The 21413-nt window shown below is 35.8% G+C and overlaps 1 protein-coding gene across 13 annotated transcripts in view; it reads left to right on the top strand.

The window, feature by feature from the left end:
• Positions 1–21413, top strand: part of arhgef4 (Rho guanine nucleotide exchange factor 4) — a 160672-nt gene that overhangs the window by 121167 nt on the left and 18092 nt on the right. For all 13 annotated transcript variants that reach the window (XM_087240626.1, XM_087240625.1, XM_087240620.1 and 10 more), the window contains one exon: positions 16984–17129. In XM_087240626.1, the coding sequence (XP_087096752.1) occupies positions 16984–17129 (146 nt within the window). The remainder of the gene's footprint in view (positions 1–16983; positions 17130–21413) is intronic.

Here is a 21413-nt window from a genome sequence, read left to right as displayed (position 1 = left end):
TTTCAGAACAGCAGAAATTTTTTAGTAACCTTCCCCAGCCTTGTGCCTCAAGACAATCCTGTCTCGGAGGTCTACAGACAACTCCATTGTCATCATGCTTGGTTTGTGCTTTGACATGCATTGTCAACCCTGGAACCTTTTATAGACAGGTGTATGCCTTTTCAAATCATGTCCAATCAACTGAATTTACCACAGGTGAACTCTGCTGAAACATCGCAATAGTGATCAGAGGAAACAGAATGTACCTGAGCTCAATTTAGAGCTTTACGGCAAAGGCTGTGAATACTTGCGTATATGTGATTTTTCAGTTTTTTTTATTTTTAATAAATTTGCAAATCTTTTTCACCTTGTCATTATAGCCTATTGTGTGTAGAATCTTGAGGAATACATTAATTTATTGCATTTTGAAATAAGGCTGTAACAAGCACTATGAATACTTTCCAGATGCACTGTATCATCAGGAGCCACTGAATGTATATATATATATTTTACTCTCAAAATGTCAGTAGCCATTGACTTGCATTATATGAATTACAGAGCACCACATTTTCAGCTATCTTTTGTTCTACTGCAGAAAATAGCTTGAAACTGCATAAGTTAACAGCAAATTTTTGGGTGAACTATCCTTTTAATGTGAAATCTCTACAGAGATGCAGACCTGGCTCTACAGCACATCTGTTCCATCTGCCCATGCTTACCTTATATTGTGCTGTGTGCAAATATCAGCACATATGTTTTAAAATTAGACACACAGTGCACGCTTAGCAGTTTCCCAGCTCATTTCTTGTCTGTCCGGCTGACCTGTGTGCTGTATGTTGATTTGAGGATTATCCTTGAACCGACAGTGTTGGAAAACAACTCTCATTAAAGCCATGAAAGTAGGCTACATGTGCAAATGGACTCTGTGATTCGCCTCCGGGTCCTGCAGCACTTGAGTCCAGCAATATGTGGGCAGTGAACGCAGTGGTTTGTGCGTTTTTCCCATTGTAATGCAGTGGTAATGTGTTTGGTTTATTTAAACAGGGCATCATTACTCCTGGCAGGCTTTGACAGCTCTGGGACGCTTGCTGCTCAGAGCTCTGATCTGAATTTGAATCAGACACATGTTGCTGTTGTAGAGGTGGAGAGCCGTGTGTCTCTTGTTAGTTCCGATGCTGAAGAACACCTGCATATGCTTACTCAAAGTTTAGTAAGGGATAATTGATGATAAGCCAATGTAGAAATAGTTTCTTACACATTGTATGGTTTGATTTTTGACAGTGGAAATAACTGAAATCATTCAGTGTAGGGATATGGAACTGTGACACAGTCAAGACCTGCCTTTAGCTACTTTAGTCATGCAGTTATCTGAGAAACTTACTCCTTGAATACTTATCAGCCAATCAGAATGAAGCATTTAACAGCCCTTTAGTAGAAGGGGTTGTTCTATCACATCTTTTACATGGTCAGAGACAGACTGCACGTCATGTGCAAATCAGCATCACCCTTTTGTATAGAATAAACACATTTTGTTAATACTGGTAGACTAATTGCCTCAGACAAATGCAGAACAACATCCGATCACTGTTGCACTTTTGAATTTTCTCTATAAATAAAATTGCAGCAAGTGTCTCATGGAGAGTGCATCTGATGGTTGCTTAGCGATGACAGATGCGATGAGCGTGCAAGGTGAGTGTGTTAAAATGAATGCAGGACTAAATGCATCTCTCGTTTTAAAACCACATAGTTTTTAATGTGTAATGTGAATGACCCCTAAGGTTGCTTTGACACCTGTGTTCTATTTATTTGCACTAGAGTTTATTTCCCTGTTTGGAGTGGTTTGTTTGGATACCAAAAAGCACCAAAGCAGACTAAACAAGCATACCAAGACCTGGTTGAATAAGTGACCTCGATACACTTTCAAACAAACGCTGGAGCAGTTTATTTGTGGTTAAGAACATGATCTAAACTAGAACAGACCCAACTGCAAAAAGTACTGTGCACTTTTGTGCTAAACCAGCTGCCATAGTCAGCTGTGCTGTGTATTATGGGATCAGGGCAAATATTTGTTTACAGTTCTTTAGCAACACCTACTTGGTAGTTTGCGGACAAACTTCTGAAGTGACCTACGATGCCCCTTCACCATTTGAAGTACATTGAATCTTTGTTTTCAAGCATTGTTTTCAAGAAATGTAGTTTGTCTGAGTACTACTGTGTATACAGTATATAACTATATAATATACATTTACATATACATTTAGTCATTTAGCAGACGCTTTTGTCCAAAGCCACTTACAAATGAGGACAAGGAAGCAATTTACAAAACTATAAGAGCAACAATGAATAAGTGCTATAGGCAAGATTTAGGTCTGTAACGTCTAAGAAGGAAAGTATTAGTAATCTTTTTTTAATACAGTTAGTGGTATATCCAGAGAGGCAATTGCAGATTAGGAAGTGAAGTGGAGACTAAATAGTTGAGTTTTTAGTCGTTTCTTAAAAACAGCAAGTGACCTGCCGTTCTGATGCAGTTAGGGAGTCTTCCCTCTTTGGGATGTTAGGGAGTCTTCCCTCTTTGGCATGGAACCACGAGGCAACATTCATTCACAGAATGCAAGTTTCTGGAGGGCACATAGATCTGCAGAAGTGAGAGCAGATAAGAAGGAGCAAAGTCAGAAGTCGCTTTGTAGGCAAACATCAGAGCTTTAAATTTGATGCTAGCAGCAACTGTCAGCCAGTGCAAACGGATGAGCAGCGGAGTGACATGTGCTCTTTTAGGTTCATTGAAGACCACTCGTGCTGCTGCGTTCTGGAGCAGCTGAAGAGACTTGATAGAGTTAGCTGGAAGCCCGGCTAGTAGAGAGTTGCAGTAATGCAGTTTGGAGAGAACAAGAGCTTAAACAAGGAGTTGAGCTGCATGTTCAGATAAGAAGGGTCTGATCTTTCTGATGTTATAGAATGCGAATCTGCACGATCGAGCAGTTCTAGAAATGTGGTCAGAGAAGTTTAGTTGGTCATCAATCGTTACTCCAAGGCTTTTCATCATTTTGGATGCAGTAATGGTTGCCCCATCCATCTGGATTGAAAAGTTATGATGTAGATTTGGGTTGGCAGAAACTACAAGCATTTCCGTTTTGCGAGGTTAAGCTGAAGATGATGATCTTTCATCCAGTGTGAAATATCCAACAGGCAGGCTGAGATGCGAGCTGGAACCGAGGGATCATCAGGATGAAAAGAGAGGTATAGCTGGGTATCATCAGCATAGCAGTGGTAGGAGAATCCATGTCTCTGGATGACTGGTCATAGAGATGACATGTAGATGGAGAAGAGAAGTGGCCCAAGAACAAAGTCTTGAGGTACCCCAGTGTTTAGATGCTGTAGGTTGGACACCTCTCCCCTCCAAGACACCCTGAATGACCTGTCAGAGAGGTAAGATCTGAACCATTGTATAACAGTGGCCGCAACGCCCAGTGACTCAAGTGTAGATAGCAGGATCTGGTGGTTTACAGTGTCAAAAGCAGCTGACAAATCCAGCAAGATGAGGACTGATGATTTAGAGTCTGCTTTAGCCAGTCTGAGATCCGCCAGGACTGAGAGCTGGGCAGTCTCAGTTGAGTGGCCTTTCTTAAAGCCAGATTGCTTGTTGTCCATGAGATTGTTTTGAGTAAGAAAGTCCAGGACTTGATTGAACACTACTTTATCTAGAATCTTGGCCATGAATGTAAGTAGGGATACTGGTCTGTAGTTTTCAAGCAGTGTATGGTCCAGGTTGGGTATCTATAGCAGTGGGGTTACCCTAGCCTGCTTAAATGAAGTGGGGAATAAACCAGAGTCAAGAGATGTGTTAATTATGTGAGTCAGTGTTGGTATGACTGCAGGAGAGATGGCTTGCAAGAGATGAGAGGGAATGGGATCAAGTGGACAGGTGGTTGCATGGCTAGATAGCACGAGTTTGGACACCTCAGACTCAGAGTCATATATACAATGACCCGGGATAGAGTCAGCCAGTGCAGTCAACTCTCCATACTAACAAGCATTGTGTTGCATTCAAGCATTCAGGCTGTTGTGCAAGTAGGACTTTATTCTGTGTATCAACCATCCTGGATGCATTTTTTACCACTTATTAAATGTCTGCTTGCCACATTACATACAAATCAGACACAAAACATTGTTCTGAGCTGTAATAGTTTTTTTAATAATTTACTTAAATGAATAGCTGACAGTAACGTAAACAGCTGACCGATGTATATACTAACTTGCATATTATTCAGTCACAAGATGGCGCCTAACAGTCAAACATACAAATCTGACAGAAGTTTAACTGTCTGCATAATGCATAAGGTGCATCCCAAACCTACTTATGCACTATTCTATGCCATTTTGTGCATAGTGTATACAGTCAACTACACTGTTTCAATTGACTATGATCTTCTATGTGAAGCTGCTTGGACACAATCTACATTGTTAAAGCGCTATACAAATAAAGGTGAATTAATTTGAATTGAATATACTGTGCCATTTGGGCTGCAGCTATAGACTAATTTGCATACTATTTATTAATTAGATGGTGTCAATTGGTCATAAATTATAGCATGACAGACAAGCAAAAATATATGAATGTGGATGTAAAAATTTCAATTTGCATGTATTCACTGTCAGTCAAGGTGATTTGGAGTTCCCGGGTGAGCCTGCGTTATTTAGCAGTTGTTATCTCGGTATAGCATACCTTGGAATGTTGCAACTTGACTTATCAGAATCGAATATTCCAGGCAGATGTAAAAAGGTGCATCAACATCTCTTTTAGATGTTTTACTTTAAGGTAAAGTAAAAAATATTGTAACTATAAGGCGGTATAACAGTCTGATCGATCTGGTGCTGTCAGTTGTTCAGAGTAAATGTAGGGCACTGTTGGAGTGTTGAAACAGAGTCAGTCATGTGAACATGAGCTGATGAGTTTTTTCTAGAAGGGCCCTTTGGGCGTATAGATCTGCATTGATCTCTGTTCCACTCAAACCTAGTGTCTAAACCAGCTCTTTAAACTCTATTGCACTGAGTTTGCCTGCTTTGTGAACTCTAACACACTCTCATGCAAAAGTTGGACACGATGGTGAACTTTGTCATGAAGAGCGTGCAGTGAATATGAAATGAGATCTTTAGTTATTGATGTATGATTAATGCCTGCGATCATGGTCAAGATTCACAGAGCCTAAATCTTAGCTGTTCAAGGACTACAAGCAATATTTTGCCCAAACATGAGCATACTGTCATCATTTATTCACGTTCAGAGCTTTTGTTGACCACAAAATAAACTTGATTGTCTATTTTTATTTTCACAGGCATATTAAATGGGGTTTAATGTTGGTTTGAATTACAACAATGTTCATTATCACAATGCTATTTTAGGGTAATTTATATTAGCTGGGGTGATCTTAACCAATAAGCGAAGTAAGCAGCCACTTAGGGCCCTGGGGAATTAGGGGGCCCGGCCCCCAACCAATATTAAGAAGCCTATATTAATCATATTGCTCTTGTTTACATTTTCTATCATATATTGTAAAATCTATCTATAACCATCATGATTTTAACGGCATTACTTCTTTTCTAAATTGGGGGCCTCCATGAACAGTGGAACATTTATTCCATACTGCACAGGCAGATATTAAAAGCTAATCAATAAAAAAATGCTAATTAACTGTAACATATAGTTAGTTTGTGAACTTGGTTTTTAATTGTGAATTTATTGCATTTAATTTTATATAACGAACATAAGGTTTCCACTTAATTTTTTAACAAGCAGTGTATTTAAAAACAAAACAACAACATCCACAAAAAACAAAACATATACAGAGAGAGATAGAGATTGTGTGTTTTGAGTTTAATGCTAGGGCCCCAAACCTGGAATTGCTTAGGGCCCTTAAATCTTTAAGTCTGCCCCTGACTATTAGTATATATTTATTTTTTCAATATGAAAAATGTAATTCCGTTTTTTTTTGCCACAAATATTACATATTTATTGGATTTTGCTTAAACACCAAAACAAAACCCCATTACAGAACATTAGCGACAACCAGAGAAAAACTGAAACATTTATATAATATAAACAACATATTTACAGTAAATAATAAAGCAAATTAATTGAAATAAAATGAAAAACTTTCTGTAAATAACAGTTCAGATATGCATACAGTTTGTTTCTATTTTAATTTTAAATTGTCATATTTTGTCATAATTTCACAATTTAAACACATTTTACTTAGTTGACAAGGCAACATTTATAATGTTTCTTTACTTTTTCAATTAAAAAGTTATTTTTTTTAATAGTTTTTTGTTGATTTTCATTACATGTATGACAGCTAATACATTCTTCTAAATATCTTTGTTGTGTTCCATTGCAAAGATAAAATACTGTAGCAGACATTTGTGTAACTACATGAGTAAATGATACAGAATGACATGTTTTGGGTGAAATATTGCTTTAAGTACCTCATACATTGGCATTATTCCGATATGTGTCCTCAGACATTTTAAAGTCCTCCTCAATCCACATTTTGATGATGTAATGCCACATTAACTTTTTGATAGTAGTTAACAGTTGTAGTCCCAGTTTAGTGCATAGGGGGCGCTCATGAGCAACATTTTGAACCATATAACCGTTAATGGGACACCCTGCTGTATTGCTGAAATTCATGGATGGTTGCATGCAAAGGCCAAAACACCACAAGTCCACATCAAATGAACCTTTTGGGACGAGGCCATAATGTGCATTATACAGTACATTTATCATACTTTAGTGCTTGCTTTTATTGTAAAAGCGAACCTCTCTTCTAAAATCAGCTAATGAGTCAATTATAAAAAAAATAAAAAAAAAAGAAAAGAAAGAAATTGACTGTAAGTTATACAGTTTTTGTTGTTGTTGTTGATGATGAAGAACATGGCCCCTTTTAGCTGTAGTGAATAATTAATAGATGTAATATTGTCTGTGAACAAAGAAATAGGCCAATATATACAGCAGTGTATTTAAATTCACTATAAAGTTGAACATTTTTAAGTCACTTTACATATTTAATCAAATTGTAAAACAAAATATTTACATTTTTAATTATGTGGTGACAAATGCCAGCATAATTACCCAGAAATCCTTATAATATACTGACATGCAGCTTAGTAAACATTTATTGATATTAAAAACAAAAAAGTTCTGCATAATGTTTTGTGAATATAATTTTTTTTTTTTCCTGGATTCCTCGATTTATGAAAAGTTTTAAAGTATTGCATTATTTGAAATAGAAATGTTAATTAATGTTGATCATAAGATTTTGATTTAGCTTATTTATTTTCTAAGTAAAATATTTTTAAGTATAAATAAAATACATAAAAAAATACTTAAAATATTTAAAAACTGCTTAAAAAAAGCTAAAACTGAAACCTGAGAAAATAACTTCCATTGTTAAATGAATTAAAATTCCATTTTAAAAATGTCACTGTGACCTCTATGGTGAGGGGGCTACATTTTTAAATCTTCTCTCAGTCTTTTCTCTTTGCTCTTCAATGATCTGTGCTTTTTTATAATGGAAGTTAGTGTCATGTTTTAGAACTGGGCTTAATCTTTAAAGTGCACGTGGATTAGGCTGAGTGGAAGTCTTCGCCTGCATGGCTCAGAGGTGAATTTGTGCGGTCGGGTGACTTTATCTGAGGATGTGGACTTATAAGGAAGCAGGTCAGTGCGCATTCACAGCCCTGCCTGTTTGATCAACTTCTTAAATTACCCTCATCCCATATAAAAAGAAGTGTGCGCGTGTGTAAAAACATGCATGGTGCCATGATAAATTGGATGAAGACATGCACGAGTTAACATGATCAGGTGTTTGACTTTTCAGGGACTTATTGTAGATATACATTTTTCTTTATACATGTCAGAGACATTTTTTTTATTAGTAAAAGAATAAGATAAAAAAACAAACCACAGTCAATTAACAGCATTTATTACATGTATTGTTTTCTTAAAATAGACAATCAATGATCACCGTGAGCTAATTTAATTTATTTGGAGGACTTAAACCCAGAATTGTTAAGCTTTAAAAAAGACTTATCACGCAAAAGTGCTTTGATAAGAGGTTAAACACATTTGTGTGGCAGCAGTCTGTGAATATACCAAGCTTCTGAAGATAAAAATATATTCATTGTATTTTTATAATCAGAATTGAGTAAAATCGGTCTGTAGAAACACGAAAATTTGACATTCTCCCTTTGTACAATCACTTAAATTAAAGTCCAGTTCATTTGTATAGCACATTTTACAATAATTGTTTCAAAGCAGCGAATTGAATAATAATGCACATTATTGCATCACAATCAAATAGAGAAAAGTTTATTTATTAAAAGTAAGGTTATTAGTTACCATAACTTTATTAGTTGCCAACAACTTTAACTAATTAACTAGTAACTAATAGCTTTTATCAGTTTAAGTTATTATATACACACATATTTAACCTGTATTTATATAGTATAGGTTATGTTTGTGTAAATGTTCAGTGAAGTGTATTTGTGTATAAAGTGCATGTGTTGTTCTTAAAGTCCTCAAAGCTTGGCATCATCTCTTCCCAGGTCTTAGTACATGTCATCAAAGGGGGAAAGCACCGTCCATTAGTGGATTTCTCTTTCCTTAGCATAGGAATCGACCAATAGGCATTTGTAGCTTGGCTCTCTTTTCAAAATACTGTTATTTGAATTTAAAGCGACAGTCACCAAAATGGCACAATTATAGGATCATATAAAATGTGCAGTTTAAAAAGCTATAAAACATTATTTGTGTGGTATTTTGAGCTGAAACTTCACATACACACTCTAGGGACATCAGAGACTTGTTTTACATCTTGCAAAAAGATGCATAATAGGTCTCCTCTAAATGTTAGAAAGGCACAATACAGCCACTCTCCTTTTAAAACGTGCAAATTGGTTAAAATGTTTTTTTTTAAAGTCAAGGTTTAATGTTGAAATGTTGTCATAGCGACACAGTTGTTAAATTAGTTTGGATTTTCACTGACAAGTGTATTTATTTTTACCCTTATTACCATGTTGCTATAACTGTATTTAAACATTTACATATTATCCTCATTCATTCTGTTGCAAAAACCTTACTGTGTTTAAAAAAAGATATAACTATAATTAACCCTTAATTAAGTTTTGACATGGCCGCACATTTGTGTTGTTTCAGTTTCTTATAACAGCTGTAGACCGATGGCACTGTATTCAGGGATAATTCTTCTACAATAATACTGTTTGTAAGCAGTATACTGTAGGCTTACAAGTGTATATTTTTGAGAAAACGTGTATATGCTTACCAAAAATGGAAGGTATGGTGTAGAGGTTAGAGGGAGGTTTACAAAATTATTAGATAATCAACATCATTACAATTCCTAAGTTATCATCACTTATATTGCACAACTTGCAACCTAATGCATTTGCAGTTTGCATTAGTACCAAATTAGAAACAAATATATAAAGTAGAAAATAATATTGAAGAAAAGTACTGTTTTAGGTGTTCCCTAAACAGTCGTAGACACACCATCAGCACTCGTGCATTAATTAGTTATAAAAATCTAAACTACAGTTGGATATTATTTTATTTTGGCAATAATAGACAATAATATCCTAATACTGATCCATCTTGTTTCAAAGTGAATAAGGTGAAAGTCACAACTTTCCCTTGTGTCTCTTTTGCTTATGTGTCCTTGTTACTCTTAAATATAAATATTCTTTAATGACATTGATGGTTCCCTGAAGAACCTTTTTAATACACAAAAAATATTATTTCAGTTATGAAAATTTCATTCACGTTAATAATAAATGCCGTTTTATTGAAAATGTTCGTCTTAAGGGATCACTTTGAAAGCCCTCTTTTGGAACCTTTATTTTTAAGATCATATATGGGGCATGGTTCTGACTTGATATTACTGTCTACTTTTGGGCAGATTGTCTGCCATCTGATTGTTATGTGAAGGCCACTATCGATCAATATATAACAACTGCATGAAAAATTGAAACAACTCTGATGCCATATCTACAGCTTTTCTAAGATGGAAAACTTCCTTGGTAGATGACTTGCAAAATTTTGTTGTGGAGTGCTCAAGTACAAGTCCATGTAAAGAGACATAAAATGTTGTTTTATTTTTTGTTTTTGTTTATATATATTTTAATATATGTGTACCTGTACTATATTTTTCACCTTTTATTAGACATGACAGTGGAGATTATAGACAGAAAAGTGTGGAAGGCAGAGAGAGGGGAAGAGTCGGCAAAGGATCATGAGTCAGGAATCGAACTCTGATCGTCTTGATCACCTCAGTATCATATATAAGTTCATTAGTGTAACTATTTGGCTTTTTCACTTTTTACCTGCTGCAAAATGTGCAAAAAGCTAATTATTTTTTGTATTTCTGATAAATCTGGGGTAAAATTAAATCATATACTGTATTTTAAGGGTTCCCACTTACATATGCTTGGCACTTATAGCAGGTTTGGCATGCTGTCCCGGGAGAGAACCCTGAGCTCGGAGATATTTGAGCCCAGGGCTCTTGCCCGGTCTAGAAGCATATCAGGAGAACCGAAATCAGGTAGGTCTCGATCGCTCCCCCTTTAGAAGGGGAGAAAAAAAAGGAGGAGATGGGGTGAAAGGGGGGATTCTTCCAAAACAAAGATAGTGCAATAAGGAGAAAGTGATCCATTTATATTAAGCTAGGATCATTCTGATTGGATTATTACTGATTACGGATGAGTAGCCAGCGGTGCACAATCATATCACGTGCTCCTCTCAAAATTAGTTTATGAAACTTCACGTAATGTTTTTGAATGACAAGGAATCACAGTGATGGAATTCCAGGTATTTGCAGTAAGAAAGTAATGTCAATACAATACAATACAATACAATACAATACAATACAATACAATACAATACAAAACAATATTTACAGTATGTAAAAAGCACATTTAAACACAACCAAAGTTGACCAAAGTAATGTACATGGGAGTACTAAATGATAGAGTTAAAAATAAGGTTAAAAGAAAACTAGACTACCAGATTAATCTGTAAGAGCAATAATAGAACCGGTTATTAAGGAGCATTAAAAGTAAGAGAACATAGAAAGGTCTTTAAAACTGACTTAAATAGAGAAATAGAAGGGGAAAGTCTAATATTAATGCATTAAATCAGATGCAGACATCAAATTCTTCCTTCAGGTCTGTGCTACAACATCCTTATAAAAGCTCAAAAGCAATACCCAAACCCTGACCTTCTTTAAAACCTGAAGGCAGCATTACAAAGAAAGCACATGAACTCATGAAGTTATGGGGGCTGTCCTAGACAGGATTGTTTGGGTTACCCCACTGTGACCGTCTGACTTCGGGCTCTGGTGAACTACATTTGATTTCATCAGCTCATGTGGCTTTGGAAATGCTGAATGCTGCTGACATGTGCTGTCGCATTTGCTTTGTGCTTTGGGCCACACTTACCGGCTGATAAACAAATCAGGACGATTTGATTCGCTTGTCCGTCTGCCTAATCAATCCACCAACGCCACAATTAACCTACATAGAAGAGCATAACCGGATTACAAGATGAATTTTCACACACACAAACAGCTTCCCTTGTTAATCACATCAAATCTTGTGTGTTTCTAGGGTCGTTTTTTCCCTTAGGATCCATTCTAGATGTTGAACTGTGATGTGAAGCCAGTTTAAATGCAGATTACATTCTTCATTACGTTTTCACAATTTAAAACAGCATTCTCGTTTAACTCAATTTCACACACAGTCCCTTCTTGCTGCACCAGAACAATGGATCTTTGGAGGGTGTAAATTTGAACTCCATTCTCTTCCATCCATTCATTATGAATGAGACAGGAAGAAAACTGCTTGTGGCGGCCAGGTCTACTCTTCCTCGCTGGTTTACTGCACACTAATAAATAATAGCAGTCCTGTCTGTGGAGGAGCCAGAAAGCTTGGGCAGCAGACTGTTTCCAGTGCCTTAAAAACACCAAACGCATGAAAGGGCACATTAATGCGCCACTGTGGAGCCAATAAACATCTCACCAGAGTTTTACTGGAGCATTTTGGTCACACTCTTGGCTCAATGAAAGTTGCGTCAATGTTAGCTGTGAGCTTGTTGTTATGGTTCCCCTGAGCATCTGCTAACAATCTTAAAACCCTTGGCTTGTTAAGAAAGCTTTGTTTTGATGTGCTTTCAGTTAAAGTGACAAGTGATTTGGTCACTTTCTAAAGTACATTTTAGCAAAAACAAAAGTGAATCAGCACAAAAAAAAGTTTCTTGTTTTTGTTTAATAATCAAAGAGTTGCATTCGGTCCCAAATGTACTCACATCAGCCCTCTGTTTCATTATTCATCCTTAACTGGAGACTCGATCTGAATGGGCGATTTGAATCAGTGAATCATTAACTGGAGACTCACTCTAAATAAATAATTTGAATCAGTGAATTGTTAACATGAAACTTGCCCTGACTAGATTGTTTGAATTGGCGAATCATTAACTAGATACTTATGCTGAATGGATCATTTGAATCTTAGAATTTTCAATTTGACAATTTTTCTGACTAGAGCATTTGAATCAGTGAATCCTTAACTGTAGACTCACTCTAAATAAATACTTTGAATCAGAGAATTGTTAACATGAGGCTTACCCTGACTAGATTGTTATAATTGGTAAGTCTAGATACTTATGCTGAATGGCTCATTTGAATCAGAGGATTGTTAACACAAGACTTATGCTGAATAAATTATTTGAATTAGATGATTGTTAAGCTGACTCTTGTTCTGACTAGATCATTTGAATCAGTGAATCCTTAACTGGAGACTCACACTGAATAAAAAAAATTGAATTAGAGAATTGTTAACATGAGACTTACCCTGGCAAGATTGTTGAAATCGGTAAATCTACACTCTTAGATATAAAGGTACTCGAGCTGCCACTGGGTGGTACCATTTCAAAACATACACATTTGTACTTAAAGGGTCCATATTGGTTCCTCAAAGGTACATATTAGAACCTAAATGTACAAACGTGTTTCTCTTAATTTTTTTAGGTACTAGTATATGCTTTTGAAGTACCAATATGGACTCTTTAAGTACAAATGTGTACCTTTGGTACCACCACAGTGACAGTTTGCATACCTTTATTTCTGAGAGTGTGGATACTGTACTTATGCTGAATGGATCATTTGAATCTGAGAATTGTTAAACTGATACTTGTTCTGACCTGATGAATTGAATCAGTGAGTCCTTAACTGGAGACTCACTCTAAATAAATACTTTAAATCAGAGAATTGTTAACATGAGGCTTACCCTGATTAGATTGTTACAATTGGTACATCTAGATACTTATGCTGAATGAATCATTTGAATCGGAGAATTGTCAATTTGACACTTGTTCTGACTTGATCATTTGAATCAGTGAATCCTAACTGGAGACTCACTCTGAATAAATGCTTTGAATCAAAGAATTGTTAACATAAGGCTTACCCTGTCTAGATTGGTAGAATTGGTGAATCTAGATATGCTGAATGGGTAATTTGATTTGGTGAATTGTTAACTAGAGACTCAATTTAAATGGATCATATGAATTAAAGAATTGTTAAGGTGGGACTTGTTCTGATTAAATCATTTGGATCAGTGAATCTTTAACTTGAGACGCAGTGAATCAGTGAATTGTAACATGAGACTTGTCCTGACTAGATGTTTGAAATCAGTAGTGAACTAGATAGTTACGCTGAATGGATCATTTGAATCTGAGAACTGTTAATTTGACACTTGTTCTGACCAGATCATTTGAATCACTGAATTGTTATCTGGAGACTCACTTTAAATGGATCATTTAAATCAGAGAATTGTTAAGCTGACACTTGTTCTGATAAGAATCAGTGAGTTGTTGACATGAGAACAGATCTGATCAATTTAAATCCGTAAATGAAACTTTCAGTGCAATTTGCAAAGCAATTTAACAGGTTAAATGAAAAGATTCAGCTTGTCAATGAATTGGAAACAACTGTCTCATTTTAGAATGGTAGGGATTTCCAGCTTGATTTCATGAGAAAACTAAACTATTTTACGTTTTGTCAGTTTAGTGGCTAATTCGTACATATTTAAATCAGTTTAGTCATATTAAAAATATAAATTTAAAAAAGGAGGTGTGACACTCAACCATCATTGGGCAATAAGCATATCACACTAAATTGTACGAATAAGATCATACAAATTCATACGAATTAGCCACTAAATCAAAAATTTATGAACTGAGATAGCGTTGGGATTTCTCCAGTTAAAAACATTAAGGAGCAACATGTTTTTTAAATCAATTAAGTGGGGTAAAAAGTGTGAAATTTTGGAGTGGAAGTAAACACAATAAAGTCAGCCACCAGCATAACTGTATACCTTTTCATCACTATTTTTTCACTGTGCATCTTTAATCCTAATAGTAGTTTTGTAACACCAACAAATGGGTTTGCACAAGCTATTAACGAATTTGTGCCTTTACTGGTTTTAAAAACTCACCGTATGCCGCAGATATGGTTTTTCAATGTAATAGTATGTTTCAAGCTTTATTCCCAAGGTACGTGAGCCACATTTTCCCAGTATGAATTAGCCAACTGTTAATAAGATGCAGCTAATCAAATATTCCTACTGCTAATTAGTGGATTAATCCTCTTATCAACTGTGGCCATACAAGTGAAGGTCATTAAATTTCCTGGCTGGGGAAATGGTTGCGTAACCACAGGCTCCCTGTGGAAAACACTTGAATCTTGTCATCTGTTGACCGTGAGATTAGCTGCACACTAAATCTGGAGCCTAGACACAAAACTGAATTCCGCTTCTAATAAATCTTTTTGAAGTGATAAATAGTGCATATGACAAATTTAAGCCCACCGACAACAGTTGCCAAAGTTCATTGTTGATATTTTCCTTTTATGAGTAATTGTCTACATGTTATACATTTTTCATTTCTCAAAGACATAAAAGGAAACAACCAAATAAAAGATTTTTAAAAAAAAGGAATTGATTGAATTCCTGTCACGTGAGACTTTCACCTTCCTACCCCTAAGATCCAGGATGCAAAATGGAGGCAAACCCTCACAAATAAAAACAATTTTCATATTACTCAAATAATTTTTTGTTCACAAATATATTTCAGCATAATCATAAAGGTCTTTAGACTCATCCAAATGAAACAAATCCTTCAATAAATCTATAGTTTTTTCTATACTTTGTCAAAAGTTCATGTGGGCAAAAACCTTGCAAGTACATAAATCATGAGAAAATAGGGAATAATGTGTTATTAAGGTAATAAATAAAGGTTTTTGGTCCGCAGCAAAATACTTAAAGTAAGGTAAAAAAAAAGGAAGTTAAATTGAACTTCTCGCACTAGTCCCACTCCCACAAAAGGGGTTAAAGTAACATTGGAGCAGAGTTAAAGTGCTGATTGAACAGAGAATAATGAACTCTTACTATTAAAAAGCAGAATCACTGAAGAAAACACAAAACTAAAACTGAATTCAGTCACAGCCTTAGGCCCTGCTTTACACACAAACATAGGTATCGTCTAAATCACAGCTTTTTCTACACGGTTTGACTGTTCATCCACACAAAAATACAAACACTTTAACCCACATTTATGAATCTTTTGTCAGGGTAAAGATTTCAAAAGCGGATAATGGACATGGCCTTAGAGGAACTCAAATGAGCGTCAGCGGCTTTACTTATCACTTGTTTGACTATTTCTGTCTTAGAGAGATTTACTAAAAATCTTCATTTTGTTAGACATCACCATTGTGGAGAGCACAATATATTTTTAAATAAATAAATAAATATTTAATTTATTTGACTGATGTAATTATGCAGTGGGGATTCATATTGAATGGTTTTCGTGTTTTAAACATAATACATGTGTTTTAGAATATGGTTTAATTCTGTTGAAAGCAGTTGTTTTAAATTAGAATGCCAAATCTTCTCCCCATATGCAAATTTTACATTGAATGGTTCTTACAACATATTTGCCCACCAGTAACTATAGTTGCTGCATATTCAAATATGATTTTCAAGAAAAAGAACCTGGAGAAAATAAATGCAAAACATGTTAATATAGGATACTATTAACCAGGCTACATGCATAAAACCATTCAGAAAGAATTGGGCACAAATGGGTTAAATGACCTCACATATTTGAACTTTTTATATAGTTTTTGATATAAAAGACCACTAAATAATGATGATTTTGAGAAACACATTTCTTAAAATGCTATTTATTTTAAATTAAAATTGCATTCAATGGCATGCATTAACTAAATGCCTAATAACCATTTCCCAAATACCTTTACCAGAAATCAACTTTGTATCAAGTTGACCTGTCTATTTTTCCACCCACTACTAAAGTAGTGTCAAATACTTTTTAAAAGCACAAGTTTTTTTTAAAAACAGGATGTTTTATTTTAAATGTCTACATATGAGACTTATATATTAGACTTATATATTTTTGAACCAAAATTTTCTTTCTTTCTTTCTTTCTTTCTTTCTTTCTTTCTTTCTTTCTTTCTTTCTTTCTTTCTTTCTTTCTTTCTTTCTTTCTTTCTTTCTTTCTTTCTTTCTTTCTTTCTTTCTTTCTTTCTTTCAACCCCCTAGCACCCCCTTGTGGCTTCCTTTGGATTCCCTGACCACAGTTTAACAACCCCAGCCTGGAAAAACTCACACACTGTGGGCCGCATACTCAGAAAGACATTATTTTCAGATCACAAGATCAGTCAAATACCTGCAGAATGCATTACAGTTTGTTTTAGCACATTTTTTTCTGTTAAAACAAACTGTATATCTGTATATAAATACACCTTTTTTTCATTCCTGTTTAATACTTTGTGATATAAATATACAAAATATTATTTATAAGAATCTGTGTTTAGCTGGACTGCAGGATGTTGCAGGACTGAGACTGTGTTGTGTTTTGCTTTACAGCATTGGTGATAACTGATGGGCCACAGGATAAGTCTGGTCTTGCAGATGAGGTGGGCAGTGAAGATGATCTGTACAATGAATTCCGCAGCTCCTCCAACCGATTCGGACACCCAGGAGGAGGAGGAGAACAGCTGGCCATAAATGAGGTACAATACTCTATTTGTGTTTGTTTGTCTTTGCAGATCATGCTTATGGCTCCTTCTGTTCATGACACAAAATTTTATTTACCCAAATATCTCTTAAAAGCTTAATATTTACTTAAGTTCAGATCAGACTTTTTTTCTTCAGTGGAGCATTTAAGAAGATATATATATATATATATATATATATATATATATATTCAATACTGTGGTCCTTTTTTATTAATAGAATACAAGTATTTACAGTTACTTCAAAATAAGTACAGAAAAAAAATGTAATCACACTCATGAGGCTTTGGATTAAAGGTGCATTTTTTTTGCACTGACTTATCATTTCTCGTTGTAAGACGTTAATGTTTCATCAGGAGCAATGAGTTTTAATTTTGTATATGCTTTTAGACTCTGAAGGTGTTGTTGATTTGGTTTTCAAGGCCCTTAGAGTTCAGTCAATGTAATTTAATAGCCTACTACTCATCTGCCTCTCTCCTGAGGCCTGAGACCAGCAGAATGACCTGCTGTCGCTCTCCTTTTCCCATCATCTTCAGCATGACTGGAGATGAGTCTGTGTTGTAGAAAGATGCTGTTGTTTACAACGGATTTTCGAGAATATGCAGATTGTCAAAGTTTGATTTATGACTGTTTGGTATCATTGTCGAAAACCGCTCAGTTACTCCATTCAGCATTTTAGGAGGAGCGGCAGAAAAATCTAATCAACGGCCAGGCCTCAGGGAGCTTGGTGTGCACTGAGCTGCACGGAAGCCCTGTGCTGATGCTGTTATTGTTTTTCAGCCTTCTGTCCTGGAAAAGTATACAGGAAATATTAAACAGGCAAATTTAAAATGTCATTGTTTTTCTTGGGAGAAAGGGCTAAGACTGCTTTTAAAGAAACATTCAAATACCCCCTGCTATTAAACTTCAATGTGTTTAGCCTTTCTGTTGCATGAACAGAAGTGTATAGTGCTACAGTAATTGTCCCAGTGTCATTGGTTCCCACAAAAAGAAACAACTTATAAAATTTAGATTTAGGTTAGAGCTCCAACTTGTACCATGTTTGTGCTTCGAGTTTTTGTGTCCTGACTGATTCTCTCTAACTATATTGTTATTCATTTCTCTGTATATTATTCTTTCAAAAAATGGCAAAACATTTAAATACAAAAGCATTGGATAAAACTGCCTGCACCTTTTGTCATAAGGATATTAGTGATACAGTACCTTAAATCATAAACATTTCACCTGGGAGATGCATAATAGATGTGGCCTGAGCCATATTTAGGGTCCAGGATAGAGTACAATGCCTTTGATTTGTGGTTTGAGACAAGCAAGCTTTAAGATCAGTGTAGCTTTTTCCAGCCTTTAATTCAACACCACTAACTAACCATCCTCTTAGCACCTACCTAAATGGTAAACTTTTCTTTTTAAAGTTCTGATGAAATTAAATGAATAGCAACATATATTTTCATTTATTGTGTTAAAAAAGGTGAGAATGTAGACCTTCAGGTTCCCGAAGTAAAAACATACAGTAGCTTTCTCCATTACAAAATGGAATTTTAACATTAACTCATAAATCAATTGTGACAGATCTGTAGAACTTTGAGGTTGTTAATTAAATGAATATATTTTTGTTGAACCAATCTGTCAGCATTAATAAGAAAATAATTTAAAAAAATCTAATTTAGTTGAGGAATGTGTGCAGAAATACTAGATTACTCATGATGCTGTACAGAAGATTTCTCCAATCAAAAAGCTGTTGCAAACTATCAGAAGACATATTTAGCTCTGTTTATTTACATGAAACATTGTTAAAAAATGAAAATACTTAGTACGACCAACATTTCTGTCATTTTTGCCAGTGGTTTATGGCAATTGCGTTTCTTTCCCCTATTAAAAGTTGTTAAGTACATGACTTGTATAAACAGTATTTTATTGCTTAAAATCAAGGTTTGTATAGTTTGTAATGTAGGTGGTTGGTTTGATTCATTGCTCATAACATTTTAACAAAGTTCTATTTTTTTCATTAAAAATGGTGGTCCATTACGATGTCATATTTTTAGCTTTAGTTGATGTGTAATGTAGCTGTGTGAACATAAACAACATCTCTGAATGTAATGTGCTCAAAGGTCCATGCAAAGGGAGACTTTGGCTTTTACAGAGTTAGCCTAGCAAAGCCCACAGCGAACAAAGTTTGGGGACTACAAAAAAATACCTACGGGTTAGTGAAATCAAAAGGTTTCCGGTTACATGCATTTACCTTGTGCATACGCCATGCACAGTAAAGGGGTGTGGCCAGAGGCGCTGTAATGTTATAGCAGAGAAAGTTAAAATGCCTTCCAAACACTTCTATTTCCTCAGAGCTCATTCTGTTTTTGTATTTAGACTTCCAAAGGACATGACATAAAGGGAGAAGAGCTTACAATTTAAATTTAATTTTGTTCAAGAGGATTTTAAAAAAATATATAGCAAGCATTTGACAAAGGACAGCTTCCTGAATCTCTCCAGTTCAGTTCTGGATTCGGCTAAAACTCCTCAAAGGAGCAGCTCCAACAAGCAGAAGCTCTGCATTGTGAGTCACAACCTGTACTGTAAGTATTTTAATTGTTAAAATTGATCTATGACATGCACAGTGTCTAGCATTAATGGTATGCTGTAGCATGGACGTAAACAAGGATGTAAACAACGGGAAATGCTTTTTGGCATCGTTTGCTGTTGTTCAAATTAGCTACAAATTCATATTTACCCATCAAACCCCTGTTAACAGCCACACTCTTCAGCATCGCTGCAGTGTCTCTCTGTGCGGCCGCTTTTTCCTGCGTTCAGATGCGAATACGCACATCAATATAGAATAACTTTTTCAACACTGTATAACAATAATTAATATTTTTACAATACTGGGATGGTTGGGCTTAGGGTTGGGGTGATGGAAGGCGTTAATAAAATACGATTTATTTGGTCATTTAATTAATAACATAAATAATAAAATACAATAAATAGGAAATTAAATAAATAATATAAAGGATTCTCGTTAACGTATCTGACCTAGCAACAACCCTTTAGGCACGAACGTGCATTTTTCGAAAAGAAACCACCCGTGACTGCATTTGTACCTTCATTTCTAAAAGTGCTTTTAAGAAATTAAGGTAAGAAAATAAAACTTTTCTCATTAAAATTGTAAGATATTTTACAGCACATTTTAATAGAAAACAATCTTAAATATAAATTATTATGCAGTGCAACCCCATTAGCACCATAGAACATAGAACATTGCACAGCCATGCACTGAAACCATTATCTTCTGCACACTGGAGCAACAACCTGTCAATTAACTGCCACAACCTCACAAGTTTTATATAGGCAAACACAACTCTCATTTTCCTCGAACAATCTATATAGCTAAGTGTTCATTTCCTGTGTGTTAGGGAAAATGTTTTGTTTCAGTGTCAAAGAGAGTGTGTGAATGTTTTGCTTGTGTGTGGGTCATAAAGTCACAGCTGCTGATTGAAAAGGAAGTATCGTGCTGCGTGACACTGGGACAGTGGTTATGGGATCTGCCGGCTGATGGAGAGAGAGAACAATGGGTTAGTGGAATAACAGGCCTTCACTAATCCCATTAGCTGTGCACAAATGTATGCACATAGGCGAGACAAGTGGGGATGACTGCGCTAATCCTACCTCTCCAACACTTAGCAGGGTCAGGAAATGAAAGCTCAAGAGGTGTTTGGCACCTCACGCAGCTCTTAATTAATATCTCCAAGAGCATTACCTTTAACATAACACTGCCCAGAGAAGATAGGCAGGATGTGCTCACATTTACACAGGAAGTATGGCTGACGGGCGGTCGGCTCAGCCAATAAAGACGCGTCAGGATTGAAAGGATGTATTGTGCTGCATACTCTCGCATCCCTCCCCCCACCACCGCCTCCCTCCTGCTTCTGCTGCTAAGTCCAGCCTCCACTACTCCCGTATCCTGGATACGCTTCACAGCACCGCCATCCGATTGGCTGAAAAGGATAAGAGAAGGAAAAAAAACAGGAGCAAAAACAGAAGTCAATTCAGGGAGATGGATGGATGGTTTTTGCTAGTGCCGCTAAGCACGGATGCAGCGACCATTTCCAACCCTCAGGTTTGCGTTTTTTGTGTAGATTTCATGTGCATTAATCAGATGCAAGGGAATTAACACACAACCGAGCAGGAGGACAGCGAAGTGGAGGCAGCGAAAAGGAGGACGGAGGGAGAGAAGCAGACAGCGAGGGACGGAGGGAGAAGAATACATGGAGGCGGAGAGACACATCCACC

Source organism: Danio rerio, chromosome 2, assembly GCF_052040795.2.
Source record: "Danio rerio strain M-AB ecotype USA chromosome 2, GRCz13ab, whole genome shotgun sequence".
In the NCBI taxonomy this organism is placed as follows: domain Eukaryota; kingdom Metazoa; phylum Chordata; class Actinopteri; order Cypriniformes; family Danionidae; genus Danio; species Danio rerio.
The sequence above is the reverse complement of the archived record's forward strand: the minus strand, read 5'-3'. Positions and strand labels throughout refer to the sequence as shown.